The sequence below is a fragment of the Mus caroli genome, unplaced genomic scaffold (genome assembly GCF_978045245.1).
Source record: "Mus caroli unplaced genomic scaffold, Mus_caroli_1 scaffold_16, whole genome shotgun sequence".
NCBI classification, from domain to species: Eukaryota; Metazoa; Chordata; class Mammalia; order Rodentia; family Muridae; genus Mus; species Mus caroli.
In genome coordinates, this window is record NW_028227271.1 from 48,793,787 (window position 1) to 48,819,440 (window position 25,654).

The following is a 25,654-nucleotide window of genomic DNA, read 5'->3' on the forward strand; positions in this document are numbered from 1 at the left end:
GAGATTTGACTTTTGTGGGAGATTTAGGTCAAGGAGGTGAGGACAGGGACTCACCAGCATATTATCACAGTTCTCACAGTAAGGGTTTATGGTAACACAATGACCTATGGCTATACACAGGTTCATACCAGAAACCATGTTCACATGAGGTTTTTTTATATTTGACCTTTCAAAATTGAAAGTAAAAATAAAAGCAAGTACCTTTTTTTATTGTTTTACCGATTTTGAATAGCAACTTTAAAATATTCCTCATTCCATATCTTAAAATCTATAAAACCAGTACTGCACTGGTTGAAGGGAGGGTCGGGCCTTAGCCTCTTGGCCATAAGTCACCATACACCATAATCCTAAGACTCTTGGGTTTGGCTGAAAAAATAATATCTTGAGGTAGGGTTTGAGAGAAGAGGGGTAAAAAAGCTTTAAACTAGAAGGAAATATTTGCAAACTGCACAGTTAACAAAAGACCTGGGCCTAAACTATATAAAGAACTTCTCAAACAGCACTAAAAAGCTACTGCCTAGTTTTATGGTGAACGGGTACATGACCAGGTGGTGGGTACACAAAAATCTAATACAAGCCACTACGGGAAATGCAAATTAAAACCACAGTACACTCATAAAAATGGTGATAATGAGTAAACAATGGTGGGAACAAAATGGTACAAATTAAAAATAATGATGTAGGAATTCTGACTTATTTACATTCCATACATGGATAGAAACTGTACATTTTTATTCAAATGTTTAAACTTGGGCCAGTGAATAGCTCCATGAGTGACAAACCTTGCTGTATGCCTGGTGATCTTGGTTCAATGCCTGGGAGCCTGAGAAAGGTGGAAGGAGAGAACCACATCTGGAAGGTTGGCCTCTGACCTCTGTGTGAGCTTCATGGCACATGTGTTCCTGCATTCACATTTCACATACACAGAGTAACAACCTTTAAAATTTGTGACTGGAGATCTTATCTATCTCATTAACAGAAATTTAGACGAAAGCAAGGCAGGACTGCAGCCTTCTATCACAGTGGTTCCTTTTGTATTAGTCCATGGTTCACTTAGACATAAATATTTAATCGCAGATCCATTTTATTTTGAAGTAATAGGAACAAGCTTTGACGATAACAAAAAAAAAAAAAGATTCTACATCTTAGATGTAAAAGAACTTGCTTTCATCTTAATTGTGGTGTTTTGACTACTGCCTGTCCGAAGAGTCTTTTTGACTTCTGTAAATTTTTTAAGTGACTCTAGATGTTTTGTACATTTTTACAGCCTTTTTAAAATTCCACTATAGTGCGAAGTTAAAACGCTTTCCAGTTTCTCCTTCTTTACACTAGTAATGAAAACTGACTCGCCTTCCCTACCACTGGTCCATCACCCTTGATCGAAAATAGGAACCTGTCTGAAAATTTGTGTTTAGGTTCATTCTTGGCGTGGAATCTTTTCATGCAATTTTTGGAGATTATAGTAGTATACTAATTTATAGTTTCTATTTTTAGTGACATTTAAAATATAGTTCTAGAATCTTTTGTTAGTTTTTTCCTTAGTAGTAGAATAGTGATTTAAGGTTTCAGATCAGCCAGTGACATCATACACAGTGGTTCATGTTGAAACTTGCATGTTGACATCTCAGTTTGCTTTTAGATGGATGCAAACTTGAAGGTGTTTTTCTGGAAGACGCTGTTGCAGGACATGTACTTTGGTTCTCAGGTCATCTGTCCTGTCCATTATGGTTACAGTCATTACTGAGAGTACCATTTAGGTGTAATTAGTTCAGTGTGGCTGGAAAACACCTTGTGGCCATATTTAAGCAGAAAGCCATAGTGCTCCATTGTTCTCTAAAATTGAAAAGAATAGTAATCGATTGTAATGTCTCACATTTGTTTCTAGTTCGCCTATTGGCAAAACATGCTTCGTGCTTTTATGTACAGATTGTTTTCATATTCTTTGCTATTTGTAAAGGAAAACTTGTATCATCCACTAAAAGGTAAATATGTAATAGAAATGTTTAAATGTAAACATTTTAGCACAGAGATTTAATTATCGATGAGAGGAATAAAGGGAATACAAATTATATGCCCTAAAGAATGTGTTGTCATCTTTTAAATTTTTCTTTTACGGCTTTTCTAGTGTTGAGATTCTGCAGCCAGCCTGGCAGCTCTGTCTGCCTACATGGTGCTTAACATCCAGTGAGACAAATGTGGTCAAGGCTGTTGTGTTGGGATTTTCACTTTTGAGTGTGTTGTTAACACTTTGGTAACTAAATAATCAAGCCACATTTTTTCTTAAGGCTTTGATGTTTTCATATACAGTCTCTGCCTTGTTTCTTTTTAAACCTAGGTGACTGTGGAGACCACGTTGTCATAATAAACACAAGACATATTGCATTTTCTGGAAACAAATGGGAACAAAAAGTGTACTCCTCACATACGGGGTAAGAGAACACCATGGCTAAGGAATGCGGTTCAGATGTGTGGTTTTAATGATACTGTTGCCCTTCGTTTAAAGGAAAAGGAGAGTTTTTTAAAATGGCATCTAAGGAAATACTGATTTTCCTGATGTTGCGTATGTAGCTTAGTGAACAAACACAGACCACCACCAGTCAGTAACACTCAGTCTTTCTCCTGTGATCCATCTTACTGTTCACAGTGCTGTCTGGACGCTGAAATCTCACATGGGGGCTAGAGAATGATGGCTTTTCTCTAGCTCCCGTCTTGTCTGTCTCCGTCTCTCCACAGAGATGCACTTATCCAGGTGTTCTGAGGGTTCCCAGGGACAGTGGGACTCTCTCTCCTCCATCTTCCCAGTTAGAATGTTGTTTATTGTAAAATAGATTTTGCCATGTCAATATTGTGGCTCTTAATTTTTACTGCCAGCCAGAACTCCTAAGGTTTTTTCACCTGTTCCAGTTAAATCAAGTTTCTTCCTTTTTATATGTTTTAATTGTGTTGGTCCAGTGGTAACAGATTAGCTGTTGCAGTTTAGATTTTATCTCCGTCATTTGATTTTGAGGTCCTGATGTTGCTCTCTGCGTCCACTTAACCCACCAATTCAGGTGAAGGACAGAATCTTCTTAAGTCTATCTCGGTGCTGTCATCCATTTTATGTTGACCTTCCACTCATTTTTTTAAAAATTGTATGTGTATAAAAATTTTGCCTCCATGTATCTATGTGGCCCACTTGAGTATAGTGCACAAAGAGGCCAGAAGAGGGCACTGGAACCCCTGAAACTGCAGTTACACACGGTTGTCAGCTGCCAGCCCTGATAGTCACTCCTGATTAAGATCATTCATTTCTGACCTCACTTTCGCCTTTGATGTCATAGTGTTCTTTTCCTCTCTTACCCAAGTGCTTTAGATACCTTTATGTTTTAAAGCCATAATGTGTCCGTTTACCCCCTGAAAATATGTTCTGGAAATTTTGATACAGTTTCACAGAAATAAACTCATGTGCATCTCTAGTAACGTCTGCTTCTGGCAAATCCCTGTAAACTGAGTTCTACAAAACAAGAAGTAACTGGGAAAGCATTGTAAAAAGTCCTGAGAACGTATGTTGCCTTTAACCAAGAGGCTGTGTCAGTCCCTGCAGCATCCCATGTCTTGCTGCAGATGCAGGGCAGATGCGTGACAGCAGGTGGCACAGTGCACTGGGGGCAGCCTGTGTGGGGAGGACGTCAGAGGGTACCACCTCCTCCCTGGCTGGTGAAAAGTCTCAGTGCTTTTCATGCTGCAGCTGACAGTGATGCTTTTTAGTGTACACTGTGATTGCTCCCCTCCATGCCTATGCATGGGCTGCTCCTCCAACAGAGTGCCATTAACCCTCTTTCTCAAGGGCTCCAGTTTATCCATTAGCCCTCACCTCTTGTCAACTGCTGGAGTGCCTTCCCTCTGTTCCTGCTGCCCAGGAGATGATCGCCTTCTGTTTCTCTGTTTGCTATTCGCCATACCTGTGTGTACTGCTTGCTCTCTTATGCTTTTATGTACTGTACTGTATCATAACTCTGTATTCAAAATTTACTTTCTAGTCAAAATTTTTAACATACATGATTTTAGAAAATGAGTTTTTTAAAAGGTATGAAATTCACTTCTTATTCATGACCTGACATTTTAGGATGTATATAAGTTTATGTCTTTTTTTTCGGTTTCATAAAAATTATTTTAGTCATTATATAGCAGTGTATATGTTCTACCATGCTTAATTATTCTTCTGTGTTTAAAATGAAACAAAATTTAGATATTTATAGAGTTGGGAAGAATCATAATCCATTGGCTTTATAAAATACGTAAGTTCATTTAAAATAATCCTCTGGAAAAGAAATGAATTTCAAGATAAAAGGAATGAATAGGTCTTTTGACGGGCATTTCTGGAAGCATTCTACTACTCTAGAAACACACACATATACATATATGTGTATGTGTATGTATACATATATATGCATATATATGTACATACATATATATAATGATATAATGGTTTTTGATGACTATGGGCATAATATTAGAAACAATACCAATAAGGCTTTGAAATGTTTATGGACATCTGATTATTTTCGTTTGCTTAATAGTGAGTTTTCTGTCCTTTTGTGTTACCTCCTCTTTTTTTGTTAAGTGGGGTAGAACATTATTTATTTCTTTGGGGTTCTTTTAGATAGACTTTGAAGCCCAGGCCTGTCTTGAGCTCATTATGTAGCTGAATCTGACTTTGAACTGCTTATCCTCCTGCCTCTGCCTGCAAGTGCTGGGTGTATAGAAGTGTGCTTCACTCCCAGCTTCCTAACCACTGCTTATGAGCTTTTAATCTATTAGGAATTTTAGTATATTGTCCTATTTTTGTTTCTTATTAACTTTATGATGATTTTTTTACTGTTACTTAACTTTTATATAATTTAATCTGGCCTTTGAATTGAAATTCTTCTGTTTCCTGTCTCAGGAAGTCCTCTCTGACAAGTAGTTTATGAACATCAACCTCTCACGGTTTCAGTGTTGAGTTACCTTGTCTAAACTCACTGAAGTGTGTTGACATGGCTGAGCAGAATCGCATCAGCGCTCTTCACGTCAGCGTCCTGTCTTAGTTACCTGGGCATCTCCAATGCGCAGCAAAACAGACTCCTAGAAAATATAAGTGGAATTAATTCACATGGGAAGCTTGTGGCTGTCATATCATCAGTCTTTCTTCACTTGTGAGAATCAATTGCATATCGTATTACTTGAGTTACCCACTGCTTGGGATTTGCATTAGCTTTCCAGGTCCTTTAGGAGAAAGTCCAAAGCCCTGAAATATAGCATAAGTGGTATTATGCTTTAGCATTTGCCAGCCCACTGTTAAAAATAGCAAGATGATCTTTAGTGTAGACGTTACAAAGTGGTTTTCCATGAAGGGAAAGACTATAGGAATAGATGTCTAGACGGGTGTCTTTCGTGAAAATTGAAATTCCATGAAACAAATAAGTTGTATCAGTTTGAAAATTACCCATCTTCCTCAGTAAATGTTTAAACTATTTTTTAAGTTGAGTTCCTAATATATAGTTTCTTTTCTCAGTCATCTTAAAATGCTTTCAGAATTTCTTGAAAGTTACTTAAAAGAAACTTACTTGAGAGAAATTTAAATTTGTGTAAGCCTAAATTTTTCTTTTAGAATCCACTGGATGTCCTCATTTTCTCTTTTTGCAAAAATTATTTAAATTTTTTCTTTTATTTAAAGTTGTAAACCTTTATAGCCATGGAGTGTCAGTTTCTTACACTTTTATAAATGTAATTTTCTCCTCTGACATACAGACTTTTAAAAAATTGGTTGGGGCAAATAATAGTTTTTATTAGATTAACCCATATACAGATATAAAACCAGTCTCACTGTTACACTGAGAGCCTCTGACAGAGTCTGATTTCTAGCTCTGGATCTGGTTACCAGGCTGACTCCAGTTTGTCCTTTTAAGTCTGATAGTTGATCTGAGCACTAGGAAGTATGTGACTTACTATGTAGACCCAACCCATAATTCCTAGTGATCTTTCACTGACGTTTAAAACAGGATAGTTACCTGTGTGACGAACTGGCCAGATTGCTGGCACCCACCAACATTGCCAGTACTTGGAAAGTGGAGGAGAGAAGATCAGGAGTTGAGCATCAACTTTCAGCTGTGTGAGGAGGCCGAGGCCAGCCTGAGCCATGAGACTGACCGTGTCTCAATATAAGAAGGGAGAATGAACTTGACTCAGGACCAAGTGTTCTGCCACCCCCTTTCCCGTTGTCACACCTACATTGCATAATTAGTCTCACTTGGTAAGGAACAGAAATTGACTGGCTCACTGCTGTTTCCTTTTTTTTTTTTTTTTTTTTAAATAAATGAGTGGTAATCTAGGCAGAACAAATGGTTAAATGAATGAATGACAAAATTAATATGAAAATAATTATGCCACGAAACTTTCCTGAGAAAAGCACCGGGGCAGCTGGAACGCAGGGTTGCCTGACACCCGCCAGCTACCCACGACCCCCGCCGCAGGATTTTGGGACTGCTGGTGAGTGGAACACAGCTTCTGCTCCAGTCCAATCACGCGGGACCTGAGACTGCTCTGGTTGGGGAGAGAGAAATCCGGCCTACGTAGGGCCACAAGCCTCTTCCGGTCAGAAAAGCACCGGGGCAGCTGGGGCGCAGGGTCGGCTGACACTCGCCAGCTACCTACAACACCCGCCACAGGATCTTAAAACTTCTGGTGAGTGGAGCACATCTTCTGCTCCAATCCAATTGCGCGCGGGACCTGAGACTGCATTAGTTAGGGAAGCAGAAACCGGCCTGAGTAGGACCACAGGCCTCTTCCGGCTGGACCAGCACCGGGGTACCGTCAGCTACCCACGACCCCCGCCGCAGGATTTTGAGACTGCTGGTGAGTGGAACACAGCTTCTGCTCCAATCTTTAAACAGTGACAACAATAACAACTAACCCCAGAGATTACCAGATGGCGAAAGGTAAACGTAATAATCTTACTAACAGAAACCAAGACCACTCACCATCATCAGAACCCAGCACCCCCACTTCGCCCAGTCCAGGGCACCCCAACACACCGGAAAAGCTAGACACGGATCTAAAAGCATATCTCCTGATGATGGTAGAGGACTTCAAGAAGGACTTTAATAACGCACTTAAAGAAATACAGGAGAACACTGCTAAACAGGTAGAAGACATTAAAGAGGAAGCACAAAAATCCCTTAAAGAATTGCAGGAGAACACTGCTAAAGAGTTACAAATCCTTAAAGAAAAACAGGATAACATAATCAAACAGGGAGAAGTCCTTACAGAAAAATAGGAAAACACATCCAAACAGATGATGGAAATGAACAAAACCATACTAGACCTAAAAAGGGAAGTAGACACAATAAAGAAAACCCAAAATGAGGCAACACTGGAGATAAAAACCCTAGGAAAGAAATCTGGAACCATAGATACCAGCATCAGCAACAGAATACAAGAGATGGAAGAGAGAATCTCAGGTGCAGAAGATTCCATAGAGAACATCGGCACAACAATCAAGGAAAATGTAAAATGCAAAAAGATCCTAACTCAAAACATCCAAGAAATACAGGACACAATGAGAAGACCAAACCTACGGATAATAGGAGTGGATGAGAATGAAGATTTTCAACTCAAAGGACCAGCAAACATCTTCAACAAAATTATAGAAGAAAACTTCCCAAATCTAAAGAAAGAGATGCCCATGAACATACAAGAAGCCTACAGAACTCCAAATAGACTGGACCAGAAAAGAAATACCTCCCGACACATAATAATCAGAACAACAAATGCTCTAAATAAAGATAGAATACTAAAAGCAGTAAGAGAAAAAGGCCAAGTAACATATAAAGGAAAGCCTATCAGAATTACACCAGATTTTTCACCAGAGACTATGAAAGCCAGAAGATCCTGGACGGATGTTATACAGACATTAAAAGAACACAAATTCCAGCCCAGGCTACTATACCCAGCCAAACTCTCAATTAACATAGATGGAGAAACCAAAGTATTCCACGACAAAACCAAATTCACACATTATCTCTCCACGAATCCAGCCCTTCAAAGGATAATAACAGAAAAAAACCAATACAAGGACAGGAACCACGCCCTAGAAACAACAAGAAGGTAATCCCTCAACAAACCTAAAAGAAGACAGCCACAAGAACAAAATGCCAACTTTAACAACAATAATAACAGGAAACAACAATTACTTTTCCTTAATATCTCTTAATATCAATGGACTCAACTCCCCGATAAAAAGACATAGACTAACAAACTGGCTACACAAACAAGACCCAACATTTTGCTGCTTACAGGAAACTCATCTCAGAGAAAAGGATAGACACTACCTCAGACTGAAAGGCTGGAAAACAATTTTCCAAGCAAATGGCATGAAGAAACAAGCTGGAGTAGCCATTCTAATATCTGATAAGATTGACTTCCAACCCAAAGTCATTAAAAAAGACAGGGAGGGACACTTCATACTCATCAAAGGTAAAATCCTCCAAAAGGAACTATCAATCCTGAATATCTATGCTCCAAATACAAAGGCAGCCACATTCATTAAAGAAACTTTAGTAAATCTCAAAGCACACATTGCACCTCATACAATAATAGTGGGAGACTTCAACACACCACTTTCACCAATGGACAGATCATGGAAACAGAAACTAAACAGGGACACAGTGAAACTAAGAGAAATTATGAATCAAATGGATCTGGCAGATATCTACAGAACATTCTATCCTAAAACAAAAGGATATACCTTCTTCTCAGCACCTCATGGTACCTTCTCCAAAATTGACCACATAATTGGTCACAAAGCAGGCCTCAACAGATACAAAAATATTGAAATTGTCCCATGCATCCTATCAGATCACCATGGACTAAGGCTGATCTTCAATAACAAAATAAATAATAGAAAGCCAACCTTCACGTCGAAACTGAACAACACTCTTCTCAATGATACCTTGGTCAAGGAAGGAATAAAGAAAGAAATTAAGGACTTTTTAGAGTTCAATGAAAATGAAGCCACAACATACCCAAACTTATGGGACGCAATGAAAGCATTTCTAAGAGGAAAACTCATAGCTCTGAGTGCCTCCAAAAGGAAACTAGAGAGAGCACACATTAGCAGCTTGACAACACACCTAAAAACAGTAGAACAAAAGGAAGCAAATTCACCCAAGAGGAGTAGACGGCAGGAAATAATCAAACTCAGGGGTGAAATCAACCAAGTGGAAACAAGAAAAACTATTCAAAGAATCAACCAATCAAGGAGCTGGTTCTTTGAGAAAATCAACAAGATAGATAAACCCTTAGCCAGACTCACTAGAGGGCACAGGGAAAGCATCCTAATTAACAAAATCAGAAATGAAAAAGGAGACATAACAACAGATCCTGAAGACATCCAAAACACCATCAGATCCTTCTACCAAAGGCTATACTCAACAAAACTGGAGAACCTGTATGAAATGGAGAAGTTCCTAGACAGATACCAGGTACCAAAGTTGAATCAAGATCAGGTTAATGATCTAAACAGCCCTATATCCCCCAAAGAAATAGAAGCAGTCATTAATAGTCTCCAAACTAAAAAAAAAGCCCAGGACCAGATGGGTTTAGTGCAGAGTTCTATCGGACCTTCAAAGAAGATCTAATCCCAGTTCTTCACAAACTATTCCACAAAATAGAAACAGAAGGTACTCTACCCAACTCATTCTATGAAGCCACAATTACTCTGATACCTAAACCACAAAAAGACCCAACAAAGATAGAAAACTTCAGACCAATATCCCTTATGAATATTGATGCAAAAATCCTCAATAAAGTTCTTGCTAACCGAATCCAAGAACACATCAAAACAATCATCCATCCTGACCAAGTAGGTTTCATCCCAGGGATGCAGGGATGGTTCAATATACGGAAATCCATCAACGTAATCCAGTATATAAACAAACTCAAAGACAAAAACCACATGGTCATCTCGTTAGATGCGGAAAAAGCATTTGACAAGATCCAACACCCATTCATGATAAAAGTCTTGGAAAGATCAGGAATTCAAGGCCCATACCTAAACATGATAAAAGCAATCTACAGCAAACCAGTAGCCAACATCAAAGTAAATGGTGAGAAGCTTGAAGCAATCCCTCTAAAATCAGGGACTAGACAAGGCTGTCCACTTTCTCCATACCTATTCAACATTGTACTTGAAGTCCTAGCCAGAGCAATTCGACAACAAAAGGAGATCAAAGGGATACAAATTGGAAAAGATGAAGTCAAAATATCACTTTTTGCAGATGATATGATAGTATATATAAGTGACCCTAAAAATTCCACCAGAGAACTCCTAAGCCTGATAAACAGCTTCGGTGAAGTAGCTGGATATAAAATTAACTCAAACAAATCAATGGCCTTTCTCTACACAAAGAATAAACAGGCTGAGAAAGAAATTAGGGAAACAACACCCTTCTCAATAGTCACAAATAATATTAAATATCTTGGCGTGACCCTAACTAAGAAGTGAAAGATCCGTATAATAAGAACTTCAAGTCTCTGAAGAAAGAAATTATAGAAGATCTCAGAAGATGGAAAGATCTCCCATGCTCATGGATTGGCAGGATCAACATTATAAAAATGGCTATCTTGCCAAAAGCAATCTACAGATTCAATGCAATCCCCATCAAAATTCCAAATCAATTCTTCAAGGAATTAGAAAGTGCAATCTGCAAATTCATCTGGAATAACAAAAAACCTAGGATAGCAAAAACTCTTCTCAAGGATAAAAGAACCTCTGGTGGAATCACCATGCCGGACCTAAAGCTCTACTACAGAGCAATTGTGATAAAAACTGCATGGTACTGGTATAGTGACAGACAAATAGACCAATGGAATAGAATTGAAGACCCAGAAATGAACCCACACACCTATGGTCACTTGATCTTCGACAAGGGAGCTAAAAACATCCAGTGGAAGAAAGACAGCATTTTCAACAAATGGTGCTGGCACAACTGGTTGCTAACATGTAGAAGAATGCGAATCGATCCATTCCTATCTCCTTGTACTAAGGTCAAGTCTAAGTGGATCAAGGAACTTCACATAAAACCAGAGACACTGAAACTTATAGAGGAGAAAGTGGGGAAAAGCCTTGAAGATATGGGCACAGGGGAAAAATTCCTGAATAGAACAGTAATGGCTTGTGCTGTAAGATCGAGAATTGACAAGTGGGACCTCATGAAACTACAAAGCTTCTGCAAGGCTAAAGACACCATCAATAAGACAAAAAAACCACCAACAGATTGGGAAAGGATCTTCACCTATCCTAAATCAGATAAGGGACTAATATCCAATATATATAAAGAACTCAAGAAGGTGGACTCCAGAAAGTCAAATAACCCCATTAAAAAATGGGGCTCAGAACTGAACAAAGAATTCTCACCTGAGGAATACTGAATGGCAGAGAAACACCTGAAAAAATGTTCAACATCCTTAATCATCAGGGAAATGCAAATCAAAACAACCCTGAGATTCCACCTCACACCAGTCAGAATGGCTAAGATCAAAAATTCAGGTGACAGCAGATGCTGGCGAGGATGTGGAGAAAGAGGAACACTCCTCCATTGTTGTTGGGATTGCAAGCTTATACCACCACTCTGGAAATCAGTCTGGCGGTTCCTCAGAAAATTGGACATAGTACTACCGGAGGATCCAGCAATACCTCTCCTGGGCATATATCCAGAAGATGTCCCAACCGGTAAAAAGGACACATGCTCCACTATGTTCATAGCAGCCCTATTTATAATAGCCAGAAGCTGGAAAGAACCCAGATGTCCCTCAACAGAGGAATGGATACAGAAATTATGGTACATTTACACAATGGAGTACTACTCAGCTATTAAAAAGAATGAATTTATGAAATTCCTAGCCAAATGGATGGACCTGGAGGGCATCATCTTGAGTGAAATAACACAATCACAAAAGAACTCACACAATATGTATTCACTGATAAGTGGATATTAGCCCAAAACTTAGGATACCCAAGATATAAGATACAATTTGCTAAACGCATGAAACTCAAGAAGAATGAAGACCAAAGTGTGGACACTGTGCACCTTCTTAGAATTGGGAACAAAACACCCAGGGAAGGAGTTACAGAGACAAAGTTCGTAGCTGTGATGAAAGGATGGACCATTTAGAGACTGCTGTATCCAGGGATCCATCCCATAATCAGCTTCTAAACGCTGACACCATTGCATACACTAGCAAGATTTTGCTGAAAGGACCCAAATAAAGCTGTCTCTTGTGAGAAGATGCCGGGGCCTAGCAAACACAGGAGTGGATGTTCACAGTCAGCTATTGGATGTATCACAGGGCTCCCAATGGAGAAGTTAGAGAAAGTACCCAAGGAGCTAAAGGGATCTGCAACCCTATTGTTGGAACAACATGATGTACTAACCAGAACCCCGGAGCTCTTGTCTCTAGCTGCATATGTATCGAAAGATGGCCTAGTCGGCCATCAATGGAAAGAGAGGCCCATTGGACTTGCAAACTTTATATGCCCCAATATAGGGGAATGCCAGGGCCAAAAGAATGGGAATGGGTGGGTAGGGAAGTGGGGGGCGCTATGGGGGACTTTTGGGATAGCATTGGAAATGTAATCGAGGAAAATATGTAATAAAAATACTAAAAATCAAAAAAAAAAAAAAAAGAAAGTTTCCTGAAATAAGTACCTATGAAATAGTCATAGCCACTCAAGAGAATAATATTTCAATTAGCATGGCTTACTAATTATTTATAATTTGTGTGTGAAAGTGAGCGCGTGCATATGCCACAGCACATATGGAGATCAGGGGGCAACCTCACGTGGTGATCCTTAACTTTCACCTTGGTTTGAGACAGGGTTTCTGGGTCCTGGGGTGTGTGCTGTGTGTGCTTTTCTGCTGTCACATGGTCTCTGTGCACCTCCCATCTGCATCTGGCTTTTCTACAGCTCCCAGGATCCAAACTCACATCCTCGTTCTTACACAGCAAGCACTTCACTCACCAATTCACTTCCTCAGCCTCCTTACTATTTCTTTATTGTTCCTCGATTGATTTTTAAAGAAAGAAATCCTGGGGCTGGAGAGATGGCTCAGCAGTTAAGAACCCTGGCTGTTCTTCCAGAGGACCTGGGTTCAATTTCAGCACCCACGTGACCATCTTTTAATTCCATGTCCAGGGCATGTTACACCCTCTCTTACCTCTGGGGGCATCAGGCACATGTGTGGCACATAGACATACATGCAGGCTAAATACCCATGCAAAAATAATTAATAATAAAATTTTAAAAAGAAATATCTCTTTAAGGCTGAAGAGATATTTCAGCAGTTAATAGCACTTACTGCTCTTATGGTAAGATCCCAGTACCCACATGGCCCCTGACAACTGCCTATAACACCAGTTCCAGGGAGTACTTCTATCTTCTGCAGGCTCTTGCACACACATGGTTCGCATAAACACACGTAAAAATAAAAGATCTGTAAAAAAAGATATCCGTTTACTAGTGCTTTTATTCAGTGTGTGTCTGTGTGTGAGTGTGTGGTGCCCATGCATATGGGTATGGAGGTCAGAGAACAACTTCTGCTTTATGGAGTCAAGGAGTCAGTTCCACTTTCTGGGTCCCTGGGAACAAACTTAGGTTATCAATCTTGGGTAAAAGCAGTTACGCACGGAGCCATTTCACTGGTCCGACTATTATTTAATTTTTAAGAACTAATAAACATAGTATACAGAAGCAAACTATAATTTATTAGAATCATTATGTGGTTGTAAAAGCATGGTCATCCTAAGAGCATGTTTCTCCTTTTAACAGCTACCCAGGCGGCTTTAGACAAGTAACAGCTGCGCAACTTCACCGGAAAGACCCCGTGGCGGTAAGCGTCTTGCGTGTCTCGGTTATCCGGGCAAGACTGATTCAGACTGTGTTTATCATGTCCCCTCTAATGTAGGCACCATTCAGGGCGATACATGCTTCATTGTATTATACCAAGTTTCTGGAGGTTTTTGTTTGTTTGGTAGGTTGCTTTTTTGAGACAAGATTTCTCTGTGTAGCTCTGGCTGTTCAAGAACTCATTCTGTAGACAAGGCTGGCTTCAAACTCACAGATATCTAAATGCTGATATTAAAGGTGTGCCTCCCCTTCCACCTGGCTACACAAAGTTTTATTAATGTCATGTTCATTGCCATTCAATTCTATTTCCTAATTACTATCATTAGTTACAGCAACCCAGATTTTAGATAGTTTTTTTGTTTTTGTATGTATGTTTGTTTGTTTGTTTGTTTTTGGCCAAATCTGTCATTGCATATAATGAGCTTGCTCCAAATACCTTGGAGAAAGAAAGAGGGATATAGTATATTTACTTAGTGTATTTTAATCTTACCAACTTGTTTGCCTGATTTATTATCTGATAAAAGGTTTATTTGATAATAAAATCTGATTTGTTCATTTCTATATAGCTCTGTCAGTTGGGGGATTGTATATTTTGAAGGTTCGGTGTTAGGTGAATTTAAGTTTAGTAATAATCTTACAGAACAGATAGATCAAGGTCAGTGTGTTTGGCCTTCATCTCCAGCAACGCTTCTTACTTTGAGGTCTACTGCTCTCCAAATTTGAACATAGGGCATCAGTCTTTTGATTTGCATTTATCTGGACTATAACTTTCTATAGTTTAAACTAACCCTTCTGATGTCCACTATCCCTCCCAACACGTCCCGGAGGAGAAAACAGACCCCAGAAAGAAGACAGGGGAACAATGGATTGTAACCAAAGAAAAAATACACACACCAACAAAAACCAAAACCAACAAAAGTCAAATGATATGAAGATAAGTAACAGGAGTGTTGAATTGGAAGGGGTAAGACATCTTGAAAAGGCATGTTTGTTAAGGATTAAACCCAGTGTCTAGGTCGTGCTAGGCAACGACCTACCACTGAACTGCATTTCTAGCCCTACGAGATAGTTTAAGGAACAATCAATAGCTTGATTATTAATTTAATAAATAAATATTTGTTACTATTGAAGTATATGACGTAGCAAACACAGTATTAATAATAATATTAGGAGTGTAGCTCTTCACAGTTGATGGCTTCTGGCAGGGGCATGGGGAAGAATTCAACTGTCTTTAAGGGGCTTTCCACTGGGTGTTTGGCCATGCTCCAGTGAGTATGTGGACAACACAAATTGGAGTTCTATGTTTTTTCTTTTCTAAGGGACAGGGCATGAAGATGCAGGGGAGGACCTGGGAGAAGTCAGAAGCAAGTGTGTTTGAGGCACATTGTATCAAATTCCCAAATAACCAATGAAAATATGTTGGGAAAATAATCATAATGAATATTATTATTGTTTATTATCACTTGAATGACATACTTAGCAAAGTTTGGTAAAAACCAGTCTACTTGCTGGTATCTTACTACTTAACTCTCCTTCGTGGCTGTCATTAAACCTAGTCGTTGAACTACACTTACAGCCTTTCCCTTTTGGTAACTGTTAGCTTTTTTCTTAAATGCACGTATAAGTGAATAAGGAATCACTTCAAAATCACTCCTTATTTAAAAAAAAAAAAACTTGGAGGGAGATAAGTGCATTGGTTGTCCTGATGCAGCCATTTGTTTAGTGCTCCCCCGAGCTTCCTTGGTGAAATGCAGGAAAGGACGTTCGGTTGTGCTTAGACTGGGTGCATTTAGAAGTTCCACAGTTGCCGTCTGAATCATTCGCGCAGACGTTACTTCTCAGGAAAAAGTTAACACTCTGTTTCATAGGTAGTGTGTTTTTACACTATTACAGGTCCCTGTATTGTGCTCAACTTATTTGCTATGGCTTGAGGCTGGATGGATAATGCTCTCTAATACAACTGTTGCAACAAATTAGAATTTTAATTATAAATATTTTAAAAGTCTGAGAAGTTAGTTTCTGTTTCATGTGGGTAGGTTAACTGTACACTAGGAAGCAGTACAATTCAACCTTAATATTGATACAATAAGGTTTGTTAAAAGTATTTTAAATTTTTCTTACTTTTTAAGTTACCGTGCAACAAATGGGTTTAACTATGGCAATTTATACACATGTGTCGTTATACTTTGTTCTAATTTTAGTTTTGATGAACAAAAATTGAAAGAAAATACAAAATGTTTAGTAAGGGCTTCTAAAATATTCCATTTAAACCTATTTGCATTATTATCTCATTGAAAGATCTCAATTTGCTAACATTTTATTTATCAATTTTTGTTCTGTGATGAGTGTTTTACCCGCATATATGTCTGTGCACCATGTGCGTGCAGTGCCACAAAGGTGTGACATCGTTGTGACTTATGGGGCGAAGTGTATTTCGCATGTGATTGCACACACTGTGTTTCTCTTCCTGGCAGTAATACTGTTTAGTTTGAATTCCAGTACAGCATTTGATAGATAGATGGAATTAGGTCACTCTATCTGCACTCAGTTTTCTCTGCTGCTAGCTGCGACTGGTTCCAGTACTTGCTTCACAGCATCATCCATACATTGTTAAAATGTGACGCACTGACTACCATGCAAGTAGTGAATTGTTGGTGGATATTCACTGTGACCACTGCTGCCAACTTGTGTCTTACTGTCAGTGTCACCACACTCAGATTGGTTTGTGAAGTTAAAGCTCACTGTCTTTCTCCTGAAGGAGACAGGATGCAGGTCCCATGGGTTCTTGTATAAGCTTAGAGACTGACTTAGGTTGAAACTGAGCACATACAAGGTGCTCCCGCGTCCCTTCCGTCTGCTCTTTTACTCCATAAACAATAACCAAGTGGCCCTCTAGGAAACAGCAGTGTAGAAAAGTAACAGAAGTCCCTTTCTGGTGCTCCCTTGGAGTGTCTCCTTCCCAGTTCACACAGACTCTTAGCCACGCCCTTGCACAACTATTTCTAATCGTGTCTGCTTTCAGTCTCGCCTGAGTCCCACCTTGTTTTAAGCCCTCCATGTATCTGTTTTTCAGATTGTGAAATTGGCTATTTATGGCATGCTGCCCAAAAACCTGCACAGAAGGACAATGATGCAAAGGCTGCATCTTTTTCCAGACGAGGTAAGTCGGCAGCTGAGGGCAGTGCTTCTCCTTGGTGCGCAAGGAAGCCCTACTTCCTGCTTCCAAACAGTTGATGGAGGCTTGTTGTCAATAGTTGTATCTCAGCTTCCAACATATTTGTTGCGTGTTAAAGAACACAGTGTACACACTGGTAATCATTCCTCCATTAAACCGATAAGTGACATATCATTGCGCTAACAGTCAAAAAGATCTACAAGTTCTGTTTGCCTGTCAGTCACTGCTTTCTTTTTAATGGGAACTATTATGGGTACCCTGTGAAAGAGGAGTCCTCAATGATGGTTTCATTACCTGTGAAAAAAATAATAGTAATTTTGTTTCATTTTATGTACTAAATAGAAGCTCTGCTTGGATCATGGATCAATAACCCTGGTTGCAAATTCTTGCCCATGACTTAACAAGGAGTTTTTTAAGTGAGGACTTAGGCAAGCTATGTCACTAGCTGCATGGCGAAGCTAAATTCTGAGAAGGAAAAGTAGCATTCAGGAAGCAGTAGCCCTGGATACAGCAACTGGTGCACACACTTGGCCAGATGTAAGAGTGTGAGGATGGGCAAAACAGCTCCTCTTTATAGCAGACAAAAAGGAATAAATTCATTACTACTTTTTAAAAATTAGATTACCAAAGTGGCACATATCTGTAACACGTTCTTGGAAAGCTGAGGTAGGATAATCACAAGTTCAAAGCCAACCTGGGCTGTCTAGAATATTTTTATGGCCAACCTGGGTCGAGCCTTGTCTCCAGAAAATAAGGAGCAGTAAACAGAAAGGAGGAAGAGCAGGAGGAAGGACGACTACAGAGAGCATCGCTGCTCCACTGAACTTCTCAGGATTTATACAGTGTGCTTTAAGGATTATAGTGTTTTCTTGTTCCTTTTGGTAGTTTTTAATACTGTTTATTATTTACTAATAAATATATTTTAAGATTTCTAAGGCCTTGCTATGTTTAATGTAGGATATTCCGGAAGATATTGTTAAGAATTTAGTGGAAGAGCTTCCTCAGCCACGGAGAGTGCCTAAACGGCTGGACGAGTACACCCAAGAAGAAATAGAGGCCTTCCCCAGAGTGTGGACTCCGTAAGTGTGCATTCTCTTGGGTCTTTCCGCTCTTCTGTTTGCAAACTGAGCTCTGAGAACTGTGAGACCCTTAAAGGTGGCAGGAGCAAACAGTGTCAGGTCCCCTTTGCAACTCAGCAGCTCTTAACCTCAGACTCCAAAGGTCTGTAAGCCTTGTGACCGTGTGAGGTGACGGTGGGGTGACTGTTGTAGTGGTAACTCCACTGTCATCATCCTAAAGGGGGAGTCTGCATTTTCAGATGGCTTCCTAAGACAGTGTCACCTAATGAAACTCCATTGACTGGGGAATTTTAGTTTTGATCCAAGAAGAAAAAAACAAAATGTTTTTCTCTTCTTCCACACAAATTCCCTGTACCTTATGTCCATTATGACAAGCCATCTCTTGTCTGATTGTCTCCAGGCTCCTTAGACTTGGAAATACAGAGGATGTGGCATGTAACTTCATTCTCTTGGGCAGTGCCTCTTGTAGTCCTTATCTGGCTTGGGCTCTAACGTGGATAGTTCTTTCACACTGTGTCTCCTAGCATGGGTTGGGTATGTTTTTGTCTCTGTAGTGTCTTGTGTTGCTCACAAGATTTCACAGCTCGCAGTAAGACTGTGTCCTTGTCTTGCTTAGTACTAAGCACAGCACCCAGCACACTGCTTGAGCACTCGACATGCTCTCACCAAGTGAATTCACAAAGATACAGAATGTTCCTCATCAGCTTTTATAAGTGAAGTTCAAACGCTCTTAGGAGAAAAAGAAACAAAACATATTTCAGTTTTTATAGCCATTTTTCACTACCCAGAATAATTTAATTTATATCTTATTATTATTATTTGTCTCCCTATATTAATAACTAAATATAGCAAGAGGTAAGAAAGCATTTACGATACTTTACATGTAATTACAGGTTCTTACCCTCTAAGGAACTAATAAGTTAGTATAGTTTGATCCCATTTTTTATAAGTTGGAAAGTATCAGCAGAGAAGTGAAGTAGTCACTAAGTTGGTGTACTAAGTGTGACTAAGGATTGAGCAGAGGGTAACTAGCTCCTAGGTCATCCTCCCGACTGGAGCACTGGAGCACTTTGTGCATCTTCGGTGAGCCGAGCTGTCCGTGTGTCAGCTACTGCTGCCACAATGTACGTACTGAACAGCCATTCGTCTGAGCAGCCCCACTCCTGGAGAAAGGACTTGCCACGTGCTCTCAGGGCTGGGTGAGAGTTCCCAAAAAATGAAGAGATGAATCCTTCCCTTACCAACTTCCACACTCAGGGTCAGACCTTACCTCTATATGGCCTAGGTGTAGACCCTTCACTCAGCCTGGCTTCTCATCTGGCCTCACACAGGATTAGCGTGACTGTTTGTACAGCGTGTTTACATACAAGTATCTAAGTAGGAAGAACGCTGTGCCCAAATGTTCAGTTTTAATAAATTACATCTAAAAATGCAAATAGTCTTTGAAGTTCCATCAAGTGGCCTTCCTGTAACAACATCCCATAAATATATTCCATATCTAATATTCTCATAGAATCATTGTCAGAAATAAGCTTATATTCATGACCAGCAGAATCGTGATAGCATTTTTTAACCAGATCTACCAGGGATGCAATTAAATCAAATATATCACCAACCACATTTTATGAACTTGAAGTTCTAATAATAGTCTAAAGAGTTTACCCAAAGCAGTGTGGAAATACACTCACATTCAAAATTAAGTCTATTTAATGTTATTAAATCAAGCAATGCCGGTCACAACTGCTTCTTTTTATAACTGACTTTCTCTGTCTCCACTGTATAAATACAGAATGGGCTTCTCTGCAGTTATTTCTAAGGACTCTCAGTGGAGCCTCGAGCTGCTTGCCTTAGTTGCATTCCTACTGTGGGGATGGATTTTCCTGCTCTTTCACTTTGTATTCCCTGTAGCAGGAATACACATTAGACGGCAGGCTTTTCTTTATGGCTCATTAAAGTCTTTCCCCCTAAGTAGTTAGGCCACATATGTTAACTTCTGTTGCCAAAAGAGTAAATGGATATACATGTATTTAAACTTCATTGTGGTAGAGTTATAGTAATCATTTAACATAAATCACTCAAAATGTCATTTTCTCTGCATGCTAGAGCTGATATCAGGTCCAGTTAGTTTTTAGTGCATGAAACGCATGTGCCCAGGAAAAGCTTCCTAGCCGGCACGGCCGGCTCCAGCCGCTGTAGCACTGGGCTGCTCTGCCATCACTGTTACTGATGAGTAGACTTTACTCTGATGGAACTTTAAGTTTTAGTAACCACAAGGGATTGCCTCGCTGGCCTGTGCCATTCAAGTTTAGCACTTCAAGTTCTAGTGCATTTCTGTATACTTTAAATGTAGAATTAAAATATCTCAAATACCATTCAATTCAATACACTGAAAGTGGAATTTCTTACTATTGAATTCTCCTCTATGAGAAGAAGATCTCTCCTTTCGGAGGAAGAACTTACCTGAAATAGCTTTTATTCCACCAAAAATAGATGATTCAAGAATATAGTCTCCCTTTGGAATGTAATCATTAGAAATTATTCAGGATCCACCTGATGGTGAATCTGCAGATATGATGGAAACACGTGTGCCTAGACCACACCAGGCGTGAAGATACTGCATATACTAGCAGCAATAATTGTCAACCTAAATATTAAGCTAACTGGTGATTACTAAGTCTGATTTCATTTCATTCAAAACTACTACTCTTGCCGGGCGTGGTGGCGCACGCCTTTAATCCCAGCACTCGGGAGGCAGAGGCAGGCGGATTTCTGAGTTCGAGGCCAGCCTGGTCTACAGAGTGAGTTCCAGGACAGCCAGGGCTACACAGAGAAACCCTGTCTCAAAAAACCAAAAAAAAAAAAAAAACCAAAAAAAAAAAAAAAAAAAATATCCACCACACAAAACTACTACTCTTGGAGTTTCATTTGAGTTGTTTTAGTGCTTACAGAGGCTCTGGTCTCTTAGGCCTATTCTCAGCATATGCTAACTCCATTTTGCCAAGTTACTGAGTAGTCGTTTTTTAAAATAATGGTAGGAAATAAGAGCTGAAAGCTATGGATAACAAAATCATAACTTAAAGTCAAGCCATTTTCAACTGGCCATTCATCTGATTTCTTTCATTAATGGGAATTTATCATGTTAGTGCGCTTTACAGTACAGAACTTTTGTGAAGAAAATGCTGTAAGGTTATAATTTATGCTCTAGATGATATGAATAGACATGTGCCTGATTGAGCACGTGCTCACTGTGTGCAGCTGATACTTAGACTGTCTCCTTATTTATGAGAAGAAATTGAAAGGAAGAAAGAAAGAAGAAAAAAGGAAAGGAAAGGAAAAGAAAGGGGAAAGGAAAGGAAAAAGGAAAAGGAGAAAGCAAGCACACATCTGTTGCCTGAAATCATAGCTTTCAAGTGGACACTTATTTTAATACTATCATATCAGTAATTATTTCCATAATTGTTGCAGCTTTGCCAGCATATTACACAATTCCAATAATCATAGCCTGTGTGGTACTCTCATTGAAGTGGAATTTTTTTTTTTTACTGTGTGGGCTAAAAATTAAAATTGGATCATTTTAACTTCTTCAGTTTTGAGTTTTGCATAGTTCTGCTGGAGAGCTTTTGTCTGGAAAGACTGCGTAAGTGAACATTTCTTAATCTTGATCTGCGTGCGTTTTACTCTCTCACTTGTTAGCTCAATGATGCTTTATATTAAACACAAGTCACCTCTGTAGAGAAACTGAGTGGAAAGTCTTAGCATCAGTGGTGCTTGAAAACGTAGAGTGAACCCCCAGATTCCCCGTGTATACATTGAGAAATGTGCCAACAGGAGAAGGGCAGAGAGGGTGGAGCTGAGAAGGACTGAGGACGACCATGAGTGGCCTTCAGACTGTCTTTCCACAGAGTGGAATCAGGGTTAGAGCGTTTAATGAGTAACACACATGATGCTATGAAGGCAGAGTAGCTCCAGGAGCTGGGTACCGTGGCACAGGAAACACCAAGGGAGCACTAGCTATAGCTAGTGACGGGAGCAAGGGTTATTCTTAGTGCGTGCCCTGGGAAGTGAAAGCCGTTCAGCCTAATAATGTGCATATTGTCAATTTTACTGTAAATAATATCAAAACAAATGTTTTGCCCATGTCCTTATAAAATGTGCATTAGCTCATAAACTTGAAGATAGTGAAGAGAGATTTTGCCCTCTCTAATCCTTTAAGGAGCAGGGACCCAGGTAGAGAGCATAAGGGTTTTCTATAATGCTGCTAGCTAGCCTGGTCATGTGGGATTTTCCCACAAGACTTAAGTTGCTGTTTCTCACAGTCAGGAGCTGTTTGGGAATTTGGGAAAGAGAGTATGTTGCAGCCTGTTTCAACCAGTCCAGCACTGGCCTAAACCGTAGACTCGGGGACTTGCAGTGCTGAGTTTTGCTCACATGAGGCCTTCTAAGCAGCTGCTCTGGGTATGAACAGATCAGCACCACTTGTTAACATAAAAAGAAATCTATTGTAAAGGGAAAAACCTTAGGAACTTAGGTTTTTTTGCTTTCTTGTTTTTTGTTTTTAAGCACATAGACATTCGTCTGAAGGTCTGACGGCATGTGGGAGTCAGTTATCTCTTGCCCTGGTGTGGGAGTCAGGGGTCGGTCTTAGGTCATCAGGCCTTCACACTAGCACCTCTTCCCATTGAGCTATCCTACCACCCTGGGAAACTGAAGATTTTAAGTTACTAAATACATATATATTTAGGCACAGAAACTGTGGTTTACTTTGTAAAGTACTTTGAAATTGTCACTTCTGTTTTGTAGTACTTTGGTTTGAATGTGTTTTAGAAGTTCTGCCATTAAGTGAACAATTACTTCCATTTTAAAGTGGGAAATCTTCATTCAGGAGAAAATGAAAAAGTAGTTGATGAAGAAACACACACAGTTTTTTTTAATCTTTCAGACCTGATGATTTTCGGATGTAGGAGAATGGAAATGATCGAACATTACAGCAAGAGACTGAATGCTTCCTGAAGTATTACCATGGCCCAAGGCAGAGAGAAACCACGAGAGCTCCCTGTGGGGAACACTCAAGAAGGCCAAGCCTCAGAAGGAAAGTGCAGTAGAACATACTGTTTTACAGACGTGTCCTGTGTAACCTGCTTTAAATGCTACACATGTTAATAAAATGCTTATTTGGTTAGCTATTCAATGTCTCTTACTGAAAACATAGCCCCTCTATAACATGCAGTTGTAAGTAGCCAAAAATCACCATATTTGTGTATTTTCTCACAAAAGAGATTACTGTTCTTACATCTGTGAACAAGGCCCACCCTCCCTATTCCTGTCCTTACCTGTGGTGTATTATCCCCCATCCTGTAGAACTCATTATGCTGGCTCAGTGTGGATATGCTGCTACCATCTTTTTCTGTGTCCTGAACAGCCAGTTCCGTTCTTTATGGTCTAAGGAGATGCTGGAGGATGTGGGAGGTGGAGGTCAGCTGTAGATGAGACTCCATGATACACCTACCATGCAGCGTCAGCCTTGCTGGATTTGAACGTTTTAGTGAGTGGCTGTTTTGACTCAACTTTTACTCCATGAACTTTAACTCCAGTGAGCCAATCGGTTCACCAAGCCATGCACAGGTGACACTTTGGTTTGTTGATGCCCTGTTAGGTCAGTCAGTCTTAGCAAAATCCTCAATATAGGTGTGGCTTTTTCTGTAGTTCCCTGTTGGCTAGGCATCACATTCTGTACATGCAGAAGCCAGTGTTGTTTCTTGTGGTGCTAGGAGGGCTGGTTGCTAGGGTCTGATAAAGACAGGGCTAAGTGTAGAAATGCAGTCTTTGGGGGAAGAAAACGGTTGCTCAAGGTATAAAGGAGATACCCATGATACTGTTCTCGGCCACCATCCTCTGAGCCTGCATTTTTTCCTCATAATACAAGTGACAGAGCATTTGCATGCACACATACCAGGGGTCTTGCAGCTGAGTAAGTAGTCAAGTCATGACTGACTAGTGAGAGGATATAATCTCATTAGTCGTTTTGTTGAGTGAGGATCAGCGTTATTTCAGTCATTTAGGAAAATATACCATGGCAAACACCAAAAGTCTCAAAGTAAACATGAAAGGACTTAAGAAATGTTATGCGTGAATGGAGAATTGTGGTCAGAAGGGTTTGAGTTAGGTCACCTGGGTTCTCAGTTGCTGGTGTAGTTGAAGGTGAGCAGTGGCCAGTTCTGAAGTCTACATGCATATGTTCTCAAGACACTGGCTCAAGTCTGACATAGGATGTATGAATCCAAGAGGTTTTCTCCTGAAGATTCTAATGCCAGACTTTTTTAGAAATACCTTTAAGAGTCCTTTCCATCCAGGCTGACAGAAGTCTGAGGTGATGTCTTCTCATTGATAACATCGCCTGGTTTCATCTTTCATTCATTTAGCTTTTTCTTGCCCAGGTTCTCGCTGTAGAAAGCCAGTTCTGAACTTTGTAACTGTTTGTATGATTCTGTAAAACTCCAACAGCTCTTTGCCCCACCATCATTTTACAAAGTGATTTTTTTTTTCCCAAAATAGAAACAGAAGTTTCCATGTTAGGGCACTGGCTTTCTGTCAGCGATAACAAAAGCAAGAGAGTTGAAAGAATGTAATATCCCCAAGATTAACATTATTATCATTCAGGAATATACCAAGTGAAATACCAAGTATGATAAGCATTGTTTAAATACCTAACTTGGAAAGGATTTAACAATGCAAGGAATATGACTCTGCCTACTCAGGTGGTCAGTAGTCAGTGGTTGTCATCAGTGTTCAGACTCCATAGGTGTATCCTCAGATGAAGTCGGCATGGGTTTGATGCAAGAAAGGTGAGTGAAGCTCCCCTCCACTTCCACAGAGCAGGAGCGGTCCGAGGTATCCAGCTTTCCTCCAGTCAGCTTTCATGCCACGGCCTTTTTTACTTTCAGTTGATGAGATCATCTGGTTTTCCTAATTCTACCTAATCCTGAATTTTTAGTGATCATATTTAAAAGACCTTTGTACGAGTGTATTTTCCTTTAATGGAGGCGGGCCATAGACTTTTCACTTTCTTTTTTGGATGCCAAGTCCTTATTTTGTATTTTTATGGAGCGGCAAGTACTTATTTTATAAGGTGATAATGGATAATATAGAGAGAGATACTTAGGATTGCTGTTAGTTCTTATCTAGGCTCTATTTGGGGGGAAAAAAATCAGTTATCATTGTTTAAAGTGATGGCTGGACAAAGAGATAAAGGATATTTTCCACAGTGGGGTAAATCTTAGAAAAAAGCCAAAGCTTTAGTTAATTGTCAGTTTATTAAATGGATTAAATATTTATTCATTAAAATGAGTTCCATGATCATTATTTAATTTGGTTGGAATGTTTCAAGTAAGAGAAATTCTCCCCCCTACTGTTAAGGCAGTGGGTATCTAACCAGCAAAGGTTTTACTGTACAGGTCTCACTGACGCAGAGGCCATGGA

At 39.7% G+C, this 25,654-nt stretch overlaps 1 protein-coding gene across 1 annotated transcript in view; it reads left to right on the forward strand.

The window, feature by feature from the left end:
* Positions 1 to 23,361, forward strand: part of Mrpl13 (mitochondrial ribosomal protein L13) — a 30,148-nt gene extending 6,787 nt beyond the window's left edge. The window contains exons 3-7 of the mRNA XM_021183878.3: positions 2,336 to 2,429; positions 13,847 to 13,907; positions 16,998 to 17,084; positions 18,057 to 18,178; positions 23,118 to 23,361. Coding sequence (XP_021039537.1) covers positions 2,336 to 2,429; positions 13,847 to 13,907; positions 16,998 to 17,084; positions 18,057 to 18,178; positions 23,118 to 23,139 — 386 coding nt within the window. The 3' untranslated portion in view covers positions 23,140 to 23,361. The remainder of the gene's footprint in view (positions 1 to 2,335; positions 2,430 to 13,846; positions 13,908 to 16,997; positions 17,085 to 18,056; positions 18,179 to 23,117) is intronic.
* Positions 23,362 to 25,654: the final 2,293 nt, after the last annotated feature.